This window comes from Danio rerio, chromosome 25, assembly GCF_049306965.1.
Source record: "Danio rerio strain Tuebingen ecotype United States chromosome 25, GRCz12tu, whole genome shotgun sequence".
Lineage (NCBI taxonomy): Eukaryota > Metazoa > Chordata > Actinopteri > Cypriniformes > Danionidae > Danio > Danio rerio.
The window spans coordinates 38897626-38914596 of record NC_133200.1 but is presented as its reverse complement, the minus strand read 5'-3'; the positions used below and the strand labels follow the sequence as shown (position 1 = coordinate 38914596).

Sequence of the window (16971 nt, the reverse complement as noted above, 5' to 3'; positions counted from 1 at the left end):
TGCTTTTTAAAACACTATTGGTTGGGTTTAGGGAAGTAGAATGGTGGGTCAGTCAGTCAACAGCGGCCTCTTGTGGATTTGCGTGAGAACAGCAGGCGTGAATGGAGAAATTTGAGATCTCAAAGCATACACAGCGGCCTCTGGTGGATTTGCAAAAACATACCTCCTGGGACCAGGGTGCAAATTATACCTTGGCGATCGAGGGGGTCAACTTTTTCGGTAGTAGTTTGGTAATGCTTCAGTGAATCAAATTCATGAATGTATTTAAAGTACATCTCATTTAATAATAATATATATACGTTTTTTCATGTTTTGAGAGATGCGTAGTTACAATTTTAGAGATTATTATCGGTCAAACTATACAAATTATGGGTCTAATTTAGCTTTTTTAGACCTCCTTTACAAGAAATGTGTTTTGTGAATGATTAAGATGTCTTTCGGTGTTCTAGAACTGCCAGTTTCAGACTGTTTAATCAAATTTTCCTAGCATTGATTGGCGCAATTATGCATTCACAATGGTATGAACCATTATGGGGGGGTCAAATGTATATTTATATTACACAATTTTTTTAATTATTAATATTTAAGATATAAATCAGAGATTAGAGAAAACTATTTCTTACTATTAAAGGGCTGACCCCCCACCCCCCCATACATCTTGTGTTGATATTCTTCAGGGGAACCAAGCATTAATTAGAGACGTCAATCCCCCCTCAAACCCCCTTTAATTCGCACCCTGCCTGGGATATTTTTGGCGCTCTCCAGAAATGTATATAGTGGTACATTTTCAGAATGAGCCTGGGTTAAGAAAAACACTGCAGTGTTCAAAGGTCTGATATCTTAAAAGCATCTGCTGAACATAACTAAAACATCTTTAAAACATATTCTCTTGCATCCAAAAATGCACGTTAATATATATACAAGCAAACAATAAGTAAAGATATATCATAAATACGACTTACAGATGTATACACAAACATCATCATAAATGCGACTTACAGATGTATACACAAACATCAAACAGGGTCTAAAACATCTCTCTGTTTTGTTTTATCACAGAATCGCCCTTATAACTTTGATCTCCAGGCTAACAAAAGTAAGGGTTCAAGTTATAAAGAGCAGCATATTTGCATGTTTCGCCGTGTATAATGGGTTATCTCGGAAGGCTACACTTTTATTCAGGAGTCGATAACTGCAACGGCTTTATGAGCATTGATTGACAATAACGGTGCATGAATAATGTCCTCTTTCCACAAAGCATTATCAGATTTGATGCATCAGAGTCGGTTTTATGGTGAAATGGCTTCATTGCGCAGTCGCTTTGCTCAGGACACAGTCAGATGCATTTTGCTCTTTATAGGAATGCTGATAAATAGTGTTATTGACACTCGATAACACAATTATATCTACAGTTCACTGTAAAAACAAAGTGTTTTCTGTTTATTTACAGTTGTGAATTGCATTATTGGATGTTGAGCTCTGCCCTGTTTACTTGTGATGTTGAAAATTCAACTACAGTTTAACAGAGGGACTTTTATTAACATTTTATTAGTTTGAGATCATATATTGTATAAGAAATAACATCTAGAGTAAATTGGAGTGCGTAAAATAACAGAAAATGTGCTGCAGTTTATGACAAGGTTTTTGTTGCGTAATATACAACACCAACCCAGACAATATAGCATTGCAAACTATTACAAATGACACTAAAAGTCTCTTTTTCCCCACTTAAAAATTGTTGTAAGAAAGATCAAGATCCCAAAATGCAATTAAAAAGCATTAATAAATGGGGGAAAATAAAAACATCAATCATAAAATAACTGCTGATTCACAGATATTCTGACAGTGTTCGCTTTAAAACAAAAGCCAAACATCACTCCAGCATGCTAAGTATATCCATGCTCAGCAATTGCTTGTTTATGGCATTCCTTTCTCCGCTCTTCAGAGAATTTCTCAGCTTAACCGAGCTCTAATAGTGGAGCTTAGTCCTGTCTGCTGGTTTGTGTTTGTCCTGGAAGTGTATCCTGCAAGGTGGCTGTCGTTTGTGAATTCGAGTCATTTCCTCTTTGTGAACTCCTTGCTGCACGCTGTGTTGTGACCCAAGGTGGATCCTGCAGCTTGTAGTATTGAGGTGCTGTTGTGGATCTTGTATATCAGTTGATGAAAACGGACACACAGAGTCAGATCTGGATTAACTAAAGTGTCCAGAGCAGCTGCAGAATTGACATGGTGACACAATTGCCTTGTGTTTACAACACATCTAATGTCTTTGTTTACTGCTGTTCTTAAAGGGACAGGTCACCCAAGACTGAAAATTCTGTCATCATTCACTCTCTTTACTTGTTCCTTACCTTTATGTGTATCTTTTATATTTATATATATATATCTTTACAGGTTCATTACATGTCTTAATTTGTGTTCGACAGAAGAAAGAAGCTCAAAGTTTTAAAACCACTTGATTGTGAGTAAATAGTGAGTAAGTTTTCATTCTTGGGTGAACTAAGGGAGCGCGAGGCACGAAGTAACACGGGGTTAAATGTAACACAGAGTTTTAAGGTATTTGCTCAGGGTTGATCATGGCATGCTTCCGAGGTTTTCACCACGGTGTCGGCAGATGTCTTCCTGACAATTATTGAAAAAGTTTGGTGAAATTTAAATGAGAAACGCAAGAGAAACCAATTTTGCAGCATGTAAGTATTTTTTATTAAAGTCAAAATTTTTTTATTTAAAAAAAATCTGTGAAAGCATGAAATCTTATACTGCTGTGATCAAGCGTCTTCTAGGCTTAAAGATGAAACCTTTTTAAAAGATGTAAGAAACCTGCAGGTTTTGAGGAAAACATGACACAGCGGGTTTAGCTGTAACAGGGTGTTAAAATTAAGCCACACACTGTTGGACACCAATTAACTTACACAATTTGTTTTTAAATTTTGAGTGTAATGTTGAGAACTTTTTAAATAAAATGATTTTTAGTAGATTTATTTTTTTTGATAGACAAAATATATTTTATTACTAATACTACAAATATAGGCATTGTATAATAATGGATAATAATCCAAATAAATCCAAATGAGTTTACCCAATAAATAAATAAACATACTGTGCTATGTAGAATAGAAAATAAATTGAGCTAGGTACTAAGAAAATATAGCTACTATGTAAAGGAAACTGGATTTAAATTTATTGAGTGTAATCTGCCTTTTTTAAGCATATGTTAACCCCCTGTTTTAATAAAAACAAATGGTTTGTCTAACCCAAATCTTTGTTTATTATTTGACCAAAACCAAAAAGTGTTACTTTGTGCCCCGCTCTCCCCTATCCCTTTAAATGAATGGCTTGGCCCTGAATAAATATGTATTTGCTGTAGATTAATGCATTCTCAGCCTATTCAGGCATATCTTTCTTACTTTCTTCAGTCTTGCCTTCACTAAGCCTCTGTGTTGCCCACATGTGAATATGTTTAGTTTAAAAAATATATATGCTTTTAATAAGTTACTGGAATATTTTAATAATCTGTCTGGTATTGTAGGCCTACAAAATTACAAATAGGCCTAAATAAATAAACGAATCCACTGTTGTGGTTAGCGCCACCTGTCGTGCAGGTTTTATTTTGGAGTTTTGCGTGAGCGCTGATCGTCGGCGGTTTGAGTGCGCAGGCGCGTCAGTTTAGTCAGTTTCGCTATCGCGCATGCGCCAGTTTGAGGCTGAGGATTAAAGGTAACAAATGTTCAATTTCTTTCACAAACCGATCGTTTAGCTTCCTAAAACGGCTATGTATCATCAGAAATCCAGTATCCGCTGTTTTGACTGTTAAATTCATCACACTTCTCGACTTGGTTTATGGATTACCAAACACGAGTTCAGCTTAAATCGTCTTTAATATTCTACTTAACGTTATTAGTTCATAAAGTACATCTTGGATGGCCTCAGGGTGAGCAAATGAACAGCAAATATTTATTACTTGACCTTACTGAACAGCATTGTTTGTTTTTATTAGCTGTTTAGCTAAAATGCGCTTGTGTTTTGGCATTAAACTCGCTTGTCACATGTTGTTATTGAGCTAAAGTTGGATTTATATCCACACATTTATTCAGTGACAAGTTGATGTATTAAAAACATTTCCTTAAGATGTATAATAAACAAATATTAAAAAGTCAGCTTCACGTGTTTCTTCTAGCCTCTCTTGAAAATTAATTTAACAACAGCCTATAAACAGTAAAAGTCAGTCTAAAAATGTGGAAAAAAAATAATTAAAAGCCTTTACTGACATGGCTATTTCTTAAAACTGCGCCTACTCTTTTTGATAACACCTGACTTCATCAGGGGAACCTGATGTAGCCGCAGTCATTATAAATGTCATTAATGGTGTGGGGAAGATTTTCTTGCCACACTTTGGTTCCATTAGTACCAATGGGGTATATGCTAAAGCATGCTAATAGGACTTTTAATTTGCCAGTAACCTGAGTTAAGCGCTTCCGGCGAATTGAATGCAAATGCAAAATCCGGCAAGTTTAAGGTCTGTTTTCTTTACAAATCAGCGATCTCCACTGGCTGAGTAATATCCGATTTAAAGTTGGTCTCAGATTGTACAAGAAGCACTGCATTACATTACATTATTCACCGCCATGTCTTCATAATATGAGCATTTATTTACCCCAGTATATTCAATATTCAATAGATGATTCTGACGGGCGCTTGAGAGTAAACAGCTTTTTGTCTCGTTTTACGCTTGAGCAACTAAACGAATGCCAAAGTTTATTTAACTGAATGTATTTTAAGGACATTACAACATCAATGCTGTGAAAGGAACCATATAAAGTGGAAAAAAAGTTCACAATAACAGCTCACCGGAAGTTTATCAGTATGGGAAAAACACTAGCTCGGCATATACCCCATTGAGCATCATATCAATGCCACAGCCTACCCGAGTATTGTTGCTGACCATAGAGGTAAAGTTGGTTTTATATTCACACATTCGTTCATTTAAAAGTCTCTATTGTTCACCATGTTACTTTGAATATTCGATTGGGATTAGCATGCAAGTGTGACTTGAAAACAACATTAACACTGTTTATTTGACTGTGGACAATGCTGTACTTTGATAGTCATTGGCTGCTAATATGATTTTACTATTTAGAGTTTGGAAATAATGCTTTTTATGAAATTTATATTATTAAGGGGAAAGTCAGAATGTGTGAATATAAAACCAACTTTACCTCTGTTTGCTCACCATTTCCATCTGTTTATGAGCATAGCATCTCCATCCTCTGATGGCTACTTCCAACAGGATAACACACCATGTCATACAGAGAGAATCATCTCAGACTGGTTTCTTGAACATGACAGTGAGTTCACTGTACTTAAATGGCCTCCACAGTCACCAGAACTCAATCCAGTAGAGCAGCTTTGGGTTATGGTGGAAAGGGAGATTGGCATGGATGTGCAGCCGACAAATCTGCAGCAAGTGCGTGATGCTATCATGTCAACATGGAGATAATCTCTGAGGAAGATTTTCAGTAGGTTGTTAAATCTACGCTACGAAGGATTCTGGCAGTTCTGTAGGCAAAAAAGGGGTTCAACCTGGTACTAGTAAGGTGTACCTAATAAAGTGGCCGAAAATGATTGAGGTCATGTCTATGTGTTGTGTGATATGTTGATTTATTGATTATTGTGACAGGCCTAAGTGCAGCATTGAAGCTGCGCCATTTAGTGCGAGACATTTTGGATAATGTATTTCCGAAAAAAAAAAAGTTTACAAGTGCAGCGCCGAAATACACAGTGAGGTCTTAATGAACGCGAGTTATGCTATAAATGTGACGGAGACCGCCGGGATTATTCCTCTCCAAATGAAGTGCAGTGGAGGTTGAGTGCGCACTGAAGTCTGACAGATGAACTGTGGGTAATGGCCACTTCCGTGTTCGCGCATCAGCAGGTGACTAAAACAGCCACTGCACTTGTCAAACTGTCACATTACAGGCTAATGAAGAGTAATCGTGCTGCCGTCCGCTGAAATGTTATTCCTCGGCTGAAGGGGATTTGTGCTTGTCAACCCGTTTTAGATTAGCACAAAAAAAGCAGCGTCGATAAGAGGAAGTTAATGCTTGTTTAATGACGGTTCGGTGTGACTTGAGCAATAAATACTCTGGAGTGGGAAAGCAGGGTGGCGTATTTGGATTAAATTAAGCTATCAGCCAGGACAGGCCAGACTGTGTGGTTGGAAATGTGGGTTCGTGGTTATTGATATAACCGTATATTTCTTGTACATGTCAGGATTTTATGCAGTGTTATCTTGTATATTTGTTTTAATAGCGGGTGAAGTCATGAGATGTGCATTATGTTTGTGGTGATTTTAGTTAATTGGATTTTTCTGTTGTAAACAGAATGTTAGTTTAACAGATTATTCTAATGTTTTGGCCTTGTGTACGTTTAATTTACTGTAGATTTGTTTGACAACATTTAAAATGTACTCATTTATATGAGGTAATAACAATATGATCTTATCTGATTAAGTGCATTAAAAAGTAGCATTTGTGTGTCTTTACATTTGCGTTTACATGTGTCATATAGGCAAGGCAAGGCAAACTTTATTTATAGAGCACAATATAACACAACCGTAGTTGATCCAAAGGGCTTTATAATAAAATAAACTAGACAATAAAACTAAAAATAACTGATATTAAAGTACAATGAAATATATTTAAAAGTAATACTAAAATATAAATAATAAAAAAAATAACATGCATGCATCAGTCAAAAGCAAGAGAGTAAAAATATGTCTTTAAATTAGATTTAAAAGCATCATAAGAAGGAGAGATTCTGATGTTCAGTGGGAGACTGTTCCAGAGCCTTGGGGCCGCCACACTGAAAGCTCGATCACCCTTTGACTTGCAGCGAGACCGAGGGACAGACAAAAGAAACTGGTCATGGGGATCTTAAGAGTCTACAAGCTGTATATGGCCTAATAAGCTCGCTGACATAGGCCGGGGGAGTTGAATATACAGTTGAAGTCAGAATTATTGAATATTGAATATACAATACAGTTGAAGTCAGAATTATTAGCCCCCCTTTAAATTATTATTTTTTAAAAATATTTTCTAAATGATGTTTAACAGAGCAAGGGAATTTTCACAGTGTGTCTGATAATATTTTTTCTCCTGGAGAAAGTCTTATTTGTTTAATTTCGGCCAGAATGGAAGCAGTTATTAATTTTTCAACACCATTTTACGGTCAAAATTATGACCCCTTTATACAAACTTTTTTTTTCGATAGTCTACAGAACAAACCATCCTTATACAATAACTTGCCTAATTACCCTAACCTGCCTAGTTACCCTAATTACCTAGTTAAGCCTTTAAATGTCACTTTAAGCTGTATAGAAGTGTCTTGAAGAACATCTGGTAAAACATTATTTACTGTCATCATGGCAAAGATAAAATAAATCAGTTATTAGAGATGAGTTATTAAAACTATTATGATCAGAAATGTGTTGAAGAAATCTGCTCTCCGTTAAACTGAAATTGAGGAAAATAATAAACAGGGGCTCTAATAATTCAGGGGGCTAATAATTTTGACTTCAACTGTATATAAGACTATAGTTGTTGGGAGTTGACTTATGTTATCAAAGTCAAGTCAACGTTGACTAGTCGCTGGTTACGTCTTCAGTAAAACATGATGCAAATGTTTCGCAACATGCAACAATTTGCTATTTATTTACCGGAAATGTATACACATGCTGTTTGACAGCTCATAACACATTGCAAATACAATGCAACATTACCAATGGATAATTTTTATGTAAAACAAATGCATTGTCAACGCTTTCATTTCGTTAATAAAGCAACATTAGCACCCGGGCTAATTTGTACTGCTAAATACAGTGCATCCGCAAAGTATTTATATCCTTTAACTTTGTATGCACTAATAGACAAAGACAAACTTCTACATTAAGCTATGAGCTGCATGATATGTCAGTTTATTGACTGTCGAAATAATGTTCGTTTTGGTTTTATATCATACAGTTTATCCGGAAGATATTGATAGCGCTTCACTTTTTCCACATTTGTTTGTTTCAGACTTATTCCAAAATGGATTAAATTAATTTATTTTTTCTCAACATTCTACACACAATCCCCCATAATGACAATGTCAACAATTTCAAAAACTCTTTGCACAACAAGTTTTTATTTATTTATTTTAAATTAATTAATTTTCTAATTGATGTAATTTATTTTGTATTGATGCAATTTCTGCAATAATTAAATATTATTATTATTATTATTATTATTATTATTATTATTATTGCTTTGCAGAAAACAAGGAAACTTGAATGGATTTGGCTAATATTTAGAACGATATCACTGATCTAACAATTAAAAACATGTCTTTTGTCTGGTTTTAGGAGTCCGAGTTTTCAACAGATGAGCCCAAACCATCCTCTCCAGTGTCTTCATCATCAGAACAGCACATGATTGAGGCGTTTGGGTGTAATCCAGAAGTTGTAAAGCAGCCTGAGCCGGTACTGAGTGAGGTTTTTGATCATGAAGGACGACAGGACTGTGAAGCGGAGGAGATGATGCCAGCGGTGGTGATCACACAAGCTGAGGAGGTGAGGAATATAATATAATATAATATAATATAAACAGTTGAATTATTAGCCCCCTATGAATTTTCTACCCCAATTTCTGTTTTACAGAGTTCTTTCTAACACATTTCTAATCATAATAGTTATAATAACTTGATTTCTTTTATCTTTGTCATGATGACAGCACATAATAAATGACTAGATATTTCTCAAGATGCTAGTATTCAGCTTAAAATGACATTTAAAGGCCTAACTAAGTTCATTTGGCAAGTTAGGGTATAATAATTATAATTTTTTCTGTATTCAGTTAGAAAACAAATATTGCTTAAGAGGGCTAATAATATTGCATGCCTCCCACCAGTGCCGAAATACAGCCATATCGCACTGCTACTCGTGTGATATTGCGTTTATACAACAGTTTGACGGCATAATGGTGTATATAAAAACAAAATCAAACATGGAGAGTCTCAAAAACCCTTTTGTATGAGGAACTACTTTCTTCCGCGTTGGATTCAAATCCTAAGCTGACAGTAAAACAGCTGAGCGAGCATCTTTTAAGCTTTAGATCTGTAGTGTCTGCTTTTTGCTGGCTGTATGTGGGCGGAGTAATACACAAAGGGTAAAGAGGCTGTACGGCTGCTGATATTACTTAAATATATCACGGCTATCAGCCAATCAGATTCGAGAACCAGACAGAACTGTTGTATATGTAATATATATATATGGGTTGGGCGATGTTGAGCAATTTGAAACAGGGTGCTTTCACACTTGGTTCATTTGCCTGGACCATACCCAAGTTCGATTGTCTCCCCATGCCACCTCCTCGGTTGCTCGAGCTGCTGTTTTGTTTATGACCATTGATAGGTGACGGTCACGAAAGCAAGCGCCGAAATTGAAAGACGTCTGACATCGCGGTCATTCTGCTTTAACTGAAGCTTTTGGTTTTGGACATACAGAAAGTGTATCACTGTGTTTGCCCTGGCTCAGTCCCGCGCGTGTCACCAAGGTATAAAAAAACGTGGCACGCACACATGAACAAACGTTATGAAAACGATAGTAGTACAGTTGGTGGTTCACTTCCGTGATTTGGTACGATTACATTCATAACAGAAGTGAACCGTACCAGAGTTTGCATGAACCGTACCCCAGACCACCTCTTTCAGGCGGACTCGGGTACGGTTCACAGGTGCGCACCCGAGTTCAGAAGACACGTTCAAACTAGCTAAACGTACCGTACTATGACGTCAAATGAACCCGGGTGCGGACCAAAAGTGCTAGTGTAAAAGCACGCTAAGACGTATTAGTGTAAATGGGGCTTAAGTGTGTATTTTTTGTGAGCGGGCTGCTGCTGCGACGAGGGCGGTGCAAAGGACTGCGATGACAGCTCAGCATCGTGATGTTAATCGGCCATAGGTGAGGGACAATGGCACCGTCTATCGACCTAACCCTAATATATATATATATATATATATATATATATATATATATATATATATATATATATATATATATATATATATATAGTAAGGGTGTCACAATCCTTCAAATCCTCGATTCGATTACATTTTTGATTCTAAAGGCACGATCCGATTTTCGATTATGATTAATTAATTAATGACCAATTAATTATTTGTAGCCTACTGTTTAAACTACCTGACCTGCATGGTCTTTGTTTTACCCATAAACAAATCATACAGTAAATGAATAAAGGCAAGATACACACATAATTACCACCTGTCAATCACTTTTTCTGCGGGACTCGTGAATAGGCAGTGATCTGTGTCGTTATAATGGCGTCGGTAAAAAAGACGCACAACCAACAGGAAGCAGCCAACAGTATCTGAGGTGTTCGCTAAAATGACTCAGTACAAGTGAGTGAAAGATTGAAGCAGTCCTCTGACTGCCTGGACCTGCTGTCTCGAGCGCATGGCTGTGTGTGTGCGTCTGTGTCTGTGTGGTCACGTGATGTGCATTTTCAGAGGTAGAGAGGAAGGAGGGCTGCTCAGAAATGCTACACGCCGCTGTGGATGTCAAATCGTTGTCGTTCTAAAATGCCATTTAAAAACAAAGACAGTGTAAACAGGGCCTGGGTGTGTACTTTTCGCGAGCGGATTTGCAACGGGGGCGGGGCGGAGGATCGCGATGCCGGTGTTGTCTATCTGAAGAACCGTACGTAATACGTACATAGCAGAGCTTGCAAAACTGTGTTTTTTGCGACAACACGAACGCTGTCAACATTGAACACTGGAAATCCAAAATGCTTACACACCGGCGACTTCATTGAAAGAGGAGAGGGTTTAAGCTCTGTCGACGGGTCTCCTGCTTCTGCAGTTTAACAAGCACTTCAACAAGCCTGTTATTTTCCCGCTTGGCAAGCCAAGCTGACGTGACATGGGGGCGTGGCAGCATCGACAATTCTATTTTTTGATTCGATAATCGAAATTGAGCATAAATTGATCGATTTCAATTAAAAATCGAAATCGTGACACCCCAGATAGATAGATAGATAGATAGATAGATAGATAGATAGATAGATGGATAGATAGATAGATGGATAGAATTTTTCAAATGAGACTGTGACCTCAGAATAAAACACAAACTATCATCAGCTATCACTCCTGCCTCTGATCGCGGAGCTCCTCGCTCATTATGATGCATCTTTTCGAAAAATTTCTGAGGTAGACTTGAACCGAAAGTGGGGGGTGTCATGGCCCTTTAAATGTTAAAACAGCCCTCCTATGAAATGTCAGTCGCTGATATTGCCCCCCACCAATTTGAGTGTGAGGCCCCTGTTGTAACCTCTCTTGAATTGCTCAGTCACTGGCCTTAAAAGCACATGCAAATGATAAACTTATATGGCTAAACTCAGCAGCGACTCTACAAATCACTTGTGCTCTGTGGCTATAATCCAGACTCAGCATTGCATATCTTGCAAATATTAAAATTGCAGATGCTCACAGTGCAGTATCGATGCTGAAACCATACACAGTGCAGTCCTACTTAATTGTGTGTATTTTGTGTTTCTATCTGTGATGCTGATTATCATTATTATTCACACACTCGTCAGTCTTTGTTCTGCTGTATGTACAGTAGAGTCAGACTCTGCTACAGTGTTTGTTGTGTAAATGTTTGCTCTGATGTTTCTCTTCTGACAAATGAATCCGTTCTCTTGATAAGGTTTGCTTTTCTTTCATGTTATGCCTGCAAGTGATTAGTTTATTTCTCAAAGGCTGCTGCGTTTACAGCGCTGGAGTTCACTCAGCGTCCCGCTAAAAAAAGCTGTGAATCTTTGTCTATAATCAAAAAAACGGTGAGGTTCAGGTTGTTAACATTAGTTTACATGACCTATGAATGAAAAATAACTCAAAGCATACAAACTCTGTTGATTAAAGGTGCTGAATGTGAGTTTTTGACTCTTTTAGAGCATAATAATACCATAATGTGTCTGCAGATATTTAAAGAGCCCCTATTATGCATTAAAAAGGGTCATATTTTGGTTTTGGGGGTCTGCAACTATAGGCTGATCTGCATTCAAGTTCAAAAAACACCTTCGTTGTCTTGTAATCTGCATTGATTTTTACCTAATTATCCTGTATAATTCATTCAACGATTCATTTGTTCCCAATTCCCTCCTTAGCGCGAAGCTAATCTGCTCTGATTGTACCGATGACAGCCTGTTGCGATTGGTCAACAGCGTGAGACAGAGTGACATGGCCAGCATGGCTTATCAACAATGTTGAAATAGTCACAGTGCAGAGTGTGTGTGTGTGTGTGTGTGTGTGTGTGTGTGTGTGTGTGTGTGTGTGTGTGTGTGTGTGTGTGTGTGTGTGTGTGTGTGTGTGTGTGCTCGAAACCGAAATGCGACCTCTGGTGGACAGTAGCAGAGGCTGAAATGAGACACAGATTCAGAGTTCCACATGAGGTATTAATTAGCAAATAATTTAAATATTACGTGTAATGAAACATTTTAACAACACTCTTATACACACACACACACACACACACACTCACACACACACACACACACGTACACTCTTTCTCGCACACTCTTATATACTCTTACACACACACACACACACACTCTCTCTCACAGACACACACACACACTCTCGCACACTCTTATATACTCTTACACACACACACACACACACACACACACACCCTCTCTCTTCACCACATACACACACACACACACCCTCTCTCTCTCTTCCACACACACACACACTCTTTCTCGCACATTCTTATATACTCTTACACACACACACTCTCTCTCTCACAGACACTCACACACACACACACACACACACACTTTCTCGCACACTCTTATATACTCTTACACACACACACACACCCTCTCTCTTCACGACATACACACACACACCCTGTCTCTCTCTTCCACACACACACACACACACACACACTCTCTCGCACACTCTTTTATACTCTTACACACACACACTCTCTCTCTCACAGACACTCACACACACACACACTTTCTCGCACACTCTTATATACTCTTACACACACACACAAACAAACACATACGCACTCCGTCACACACACACACACACACATTCTTTCTCGCACACTCATACTCTTACACTCACACACACACACACACACACCCTCTCTTCCACACACATTTTTTTCTCACACAAACACACACATACAAACATTCTCTCACAGACACACACACAAACTCTTTCTTGCATATTCTTATACTCTTACACACACATGTACACATCCTCTCTCTTCCACACACACACAAACACTCTCACGGTCACACACACACACACACACACACACACACACACGTGTACTCAGTCTCACACGTACATACACTCTCTCTCACACACACACACACACACACACACACACACACACACACACGTGTACTCAGTCTCACACGTACATACACTCTCTCTCACAGTCTCTCTCACACACACACACACACACGTGTACTCAGTCTCACACGTACATACACTCTCTCACAGTCTCTCACACACACACACACACACACACACACACACGTGTACTCAGTCTCACACGCACATACACTCTCTCTCACAGTCACACACACAAACACACGTACTCAGTCTCACACGCACATACACTCTCTCACACACAAACGCACAACACACACACATACACGCACAATTTTTTTTCTCACACAAACACACGCACATACAAACTTCTCTCTCACACACACACACAGACACATACGCACTCTCTCTCTCTCACAGTCACACACACACACACACACACACACACACATACTCAGCCTCACACACACATATACACACTCTCTCTCTTGCACAGACACACTCGCACATATATACACTCTCACACACACCTGTTAGTGTGAATGGTGTGTGTGTGTGAGTGCGCAGTAATGATGTCTACTGAGCCGTCTAGATTGATGGCTTCTCTGGACGGCCTGCACTCTGTAAAGTGCCCCAGGGGAGCCAGTAGATAAATCAGTTTAAGCCCTGGACCCCATTTAAAAAGGCTTTGGCAGGTTAATGCGATCTCCTCCACTCCAATACATTACAGCAGCCTCTCATTCAGGTAAATAGGCACTTACTCTGGCCTGACCCACACTCTCCGCTCGCCCACTGTGTTTATTTCATTAGCTCATCCGTACAGGGTTTCCAATGACACAGGATTTCAATTGATCCCGGCCCGACGATGATGGCTGGCATCAGGTGCTGCGCAGCCTTTAGGAAACACAAGGCATCTGAAGCGCTTTGACTTATGGCAGAGGCTTGGGCTGCACAATATCGACACCGCACTGAGATCATTCGCAATAGTCACATCGCAGGATACGCAGTGTTGAGTTTGTATTATACTTCACTATCAGTCATTTGGGGTGGGGTTATCAGTCATTTGGGGTGGGGTTATCAGTCATTTGGGGTGGGGCTTTTAGTCATTTGGGGTGGGGCTTTCAGTGGGGCTTTCAGTCATTTGGGGTGGGGTTATTAGTCATTTGGGGTGGGGCTTTCAGTCATTTGGGGTGGGGTTATCAGTCATTTGGGGTGGGGCTATCAGTCATTTGGGGAGGGGCTTTCAGTCATTTGGGGTGGGGTTATCAGTCATTTGGGGTGGGGCTATCATTCATTTGGGGTGGGGCTATCAGTCATTTGGGGAGGGGTTATCAGTCATTTAGGGCTGGACTATCAGTCATTTGGGGAGGGGCTATCAGTCATTTGGTGAGGGGTTATCAGTCATTTGGGGAGGGGTTATCAGTCATTTAGGGCTGGACTATCAGTCATTTGGGGAGGGGCTATCAGTCATTTGGTGAGGGGTTATCAGTCATTTGGGCAGGGGCTATCAGTGATTTTTTTTTTTTTGGGTGGGGTTATCAGTCATTTAGGGCTGAGGTATCAGTCATTTGGGGAGGGGTTATCAGTCATTTAGGGCTGGATTATCAGTCATTTGGGGAGGGGCTATCAGTCATTTGGCGAGGGGCTATCAGTCATTTGGGCAGGGGCTATCAGTTATTTGGGGTGGGGTTATCAGTCATTTGGGGAGGGGCTATTAGTCATTTGGGGTGGGGTTATCAGTCATTTGGGGAGGGGCTATCAGTCATTTGGGGAGGGTTTATCAGTCATTTTGGAAGGGGCTGTCAGTTATTTGGGGAGGGGCTATCACTCATTTGGGGAGGGGTTATCAGTCATTTAGGGAGGGGCTATCAGTCCTTTAGGGCTGAGCTATCAGTCATTTGGGGAGGGTTTATCAGTCATTTTGGAAGGGGCTGTCAGTTATTTGGGGAGGGGCTATCACTCATTTGGGGAGGGGTTATCAGTCCTTTAGGGCTGGGCTATCAGTCCTTTAGGGCTGGGCTATCAGTCCTTTCGGAAGGGGCTATCGGTCATTTGGGGAGGGGTTATCAGTTATTTGGGGAGGGGCTATCACTCATTTGGGGAGGGGTTATCAGTCCTTTAGGGCCGGGCTATCAGTCATTTCGGGAGGGGCTATCAGTCATTTGGGGAGGGCCTATCAGTTATTTGGAGTGGGGTTATCAGTCATTTAGGGCTGGACTATCAGTCCTTTAGGGCAGGGCTCTCATTCCTTTAGGGCGTAGCTATCAGTCTTTTAGGCCGGGACTATCAATTGTTTTAGAGCTAGGCTATCAGTCCTTTAGGGCAGAGCTATCAGTTGTTTTAGGGTGGGGCTCTCAGTCCTTTAGGGCGGAGCTTTCAGTTGTTTTAGGGTGGGGCTCTCAGTCCTTTAGGGTGGAGCTTTTAGTTGTTTTAGGGTGGGGCTCTCAGTCCTTTAGGGCGGAGCTATCAGTTTTTTTTTAGGGTGGGGCTCTCAGTCCTTTAGGGTGGAGCTATTAGTTGTTTTAGGGTGGGGCTCTCAGTCCTTTAGGGCGGAGCTATCAGTTTTTTTTTTTAGGGTGGGGCTATCAGTCCTTTAGGGTGGAGCTATCAGTTGTTTTAGGGTGGGGCTCTCAGTCCTTTAAGGCGGAGCTATCAGTTTTTTTTTTAGGGTGGGGCTATCAGTCCTTTAGGGCGATGCTCTCACCGTAAATTCACACTGGGTTTCAGCGTCAATGCTTGATGGAGGGCGTGTTTGAAGTTAGGGCTGACGCATTTGTCATAGCAGCGTTCGTCAATAAAATTAGTCCGCAATCGACTACTGTCGATTAAACACATTGCTAAAGCGGCACCGACAGATCCACAATGCAGTTCGGCAACGCCTGATGTCATCCATTCAAAGTGAATAGAAAGCGTTGACGCTGATGCCCAGTGTGAATGGGGCGTTAGACCTTAAGGGCGGAGCTATCAGTTGGGGTGGGGCTCTCAGTCCATTAGTGCGGGGTGTTTTGAAAATATCTGAATCTTCAGATTACTTTTTTTGCAGCTCATATATATATATATATATATATATATATATAGTGCAGATTTCAGCTTCCACAAGTCTGCATTTTCATTGCATATTTGGTTTAATAAATGGACAGTAAATAGATGTGAAGTGAACGTAATGAGCCTGCGTACTGTACCTCTGCACTGCTATTGTTTGTAAACAGGCGTTTTGGCAGGGCGAGCTCCGAGTCCAGCGTCTCCACGGCTCTGAATATATATTGAATATTTGAATATCGTAGCCTCTCGTTTGCATTCAAATGAGTTCTGCTTGTCTGGGTGATGGACAATTTCAGCTTGACCTCTGTCTCTTTGTATGCAGCCTACAGTTTACTGTCAAACGCTCCTCATTGTCTGCTCCTCATTTTTCCTCGATAGCTCCGGCAGCCCCACATTTCTCAGTGTCTCCAAAGTATGGATTTTGTCTGTGAACACTGTAGTTTATACCCCAGTCACACTATTGTCTAAAGCGACTCGTCCTCCTTCTATTGTCTCAGACCAAACATTTAGCTGCTGGAGATATGA

General features: G+C 39.9%; 3 protein-coding genes across 10 annotated transcripts in view; all 3 read left to right on the top strand.

The window, feature by feature from the left end:
• The window catches only part of dus2 (dihydrouridine synthase 2), a 255375-nt gene that overhangs the window by 112505 nt on the left and 125899 nt on the right, over positions 1 to 16971 (top strand). The gene's annotated exons all lie outside the window — the stretch shown is intronic.
• LOC110438397 (uncharacterized) overlaps positions 1 to 16971 on the top strand; it is a 140074-nt gene that overhangs the window by 44981 nt on the left and 78122 nt on the right. For 6 of the 8 annotated variants that reach the window (XR_012400545.1, XM_073943421.1, XM_073943422.1 and 3 more), the window contains one exon: positions 8399 to 8605. Coding sequence is in view for 7 of the 8 variants with exons in the window: in XM_073943421.1 (XP_073799522.1) it covers positions 8399 to 8605 (207 nt within the window). In the remaining variant the exon portion in view is untranslated. Of the gene's footprint in view, positions 1 to 3672; positions 3932 to 8398; positions 8606 to 16971 lie in introns of those variants that run through there. The other 2 variants (XM_073943424.1, XM_073943425.1) reach the window with 2 other exon arrangements.
• The window catches only part of mphosph6 (M-phase phosphoprotein 6), a 365175-nt gene continuing 358541 nt past the window's right edge, over positions 10338 to 16971 (top strand). Inside the window, exon 1 of the mRNA XM_073941996.1 lies at positions 10338 to 10794. The gene's annotated coding sequence lies outside the window, so the exon portion shown is untranslated. The remainder of the gene's footprint in view (positions 10795 to 16971) is intronic.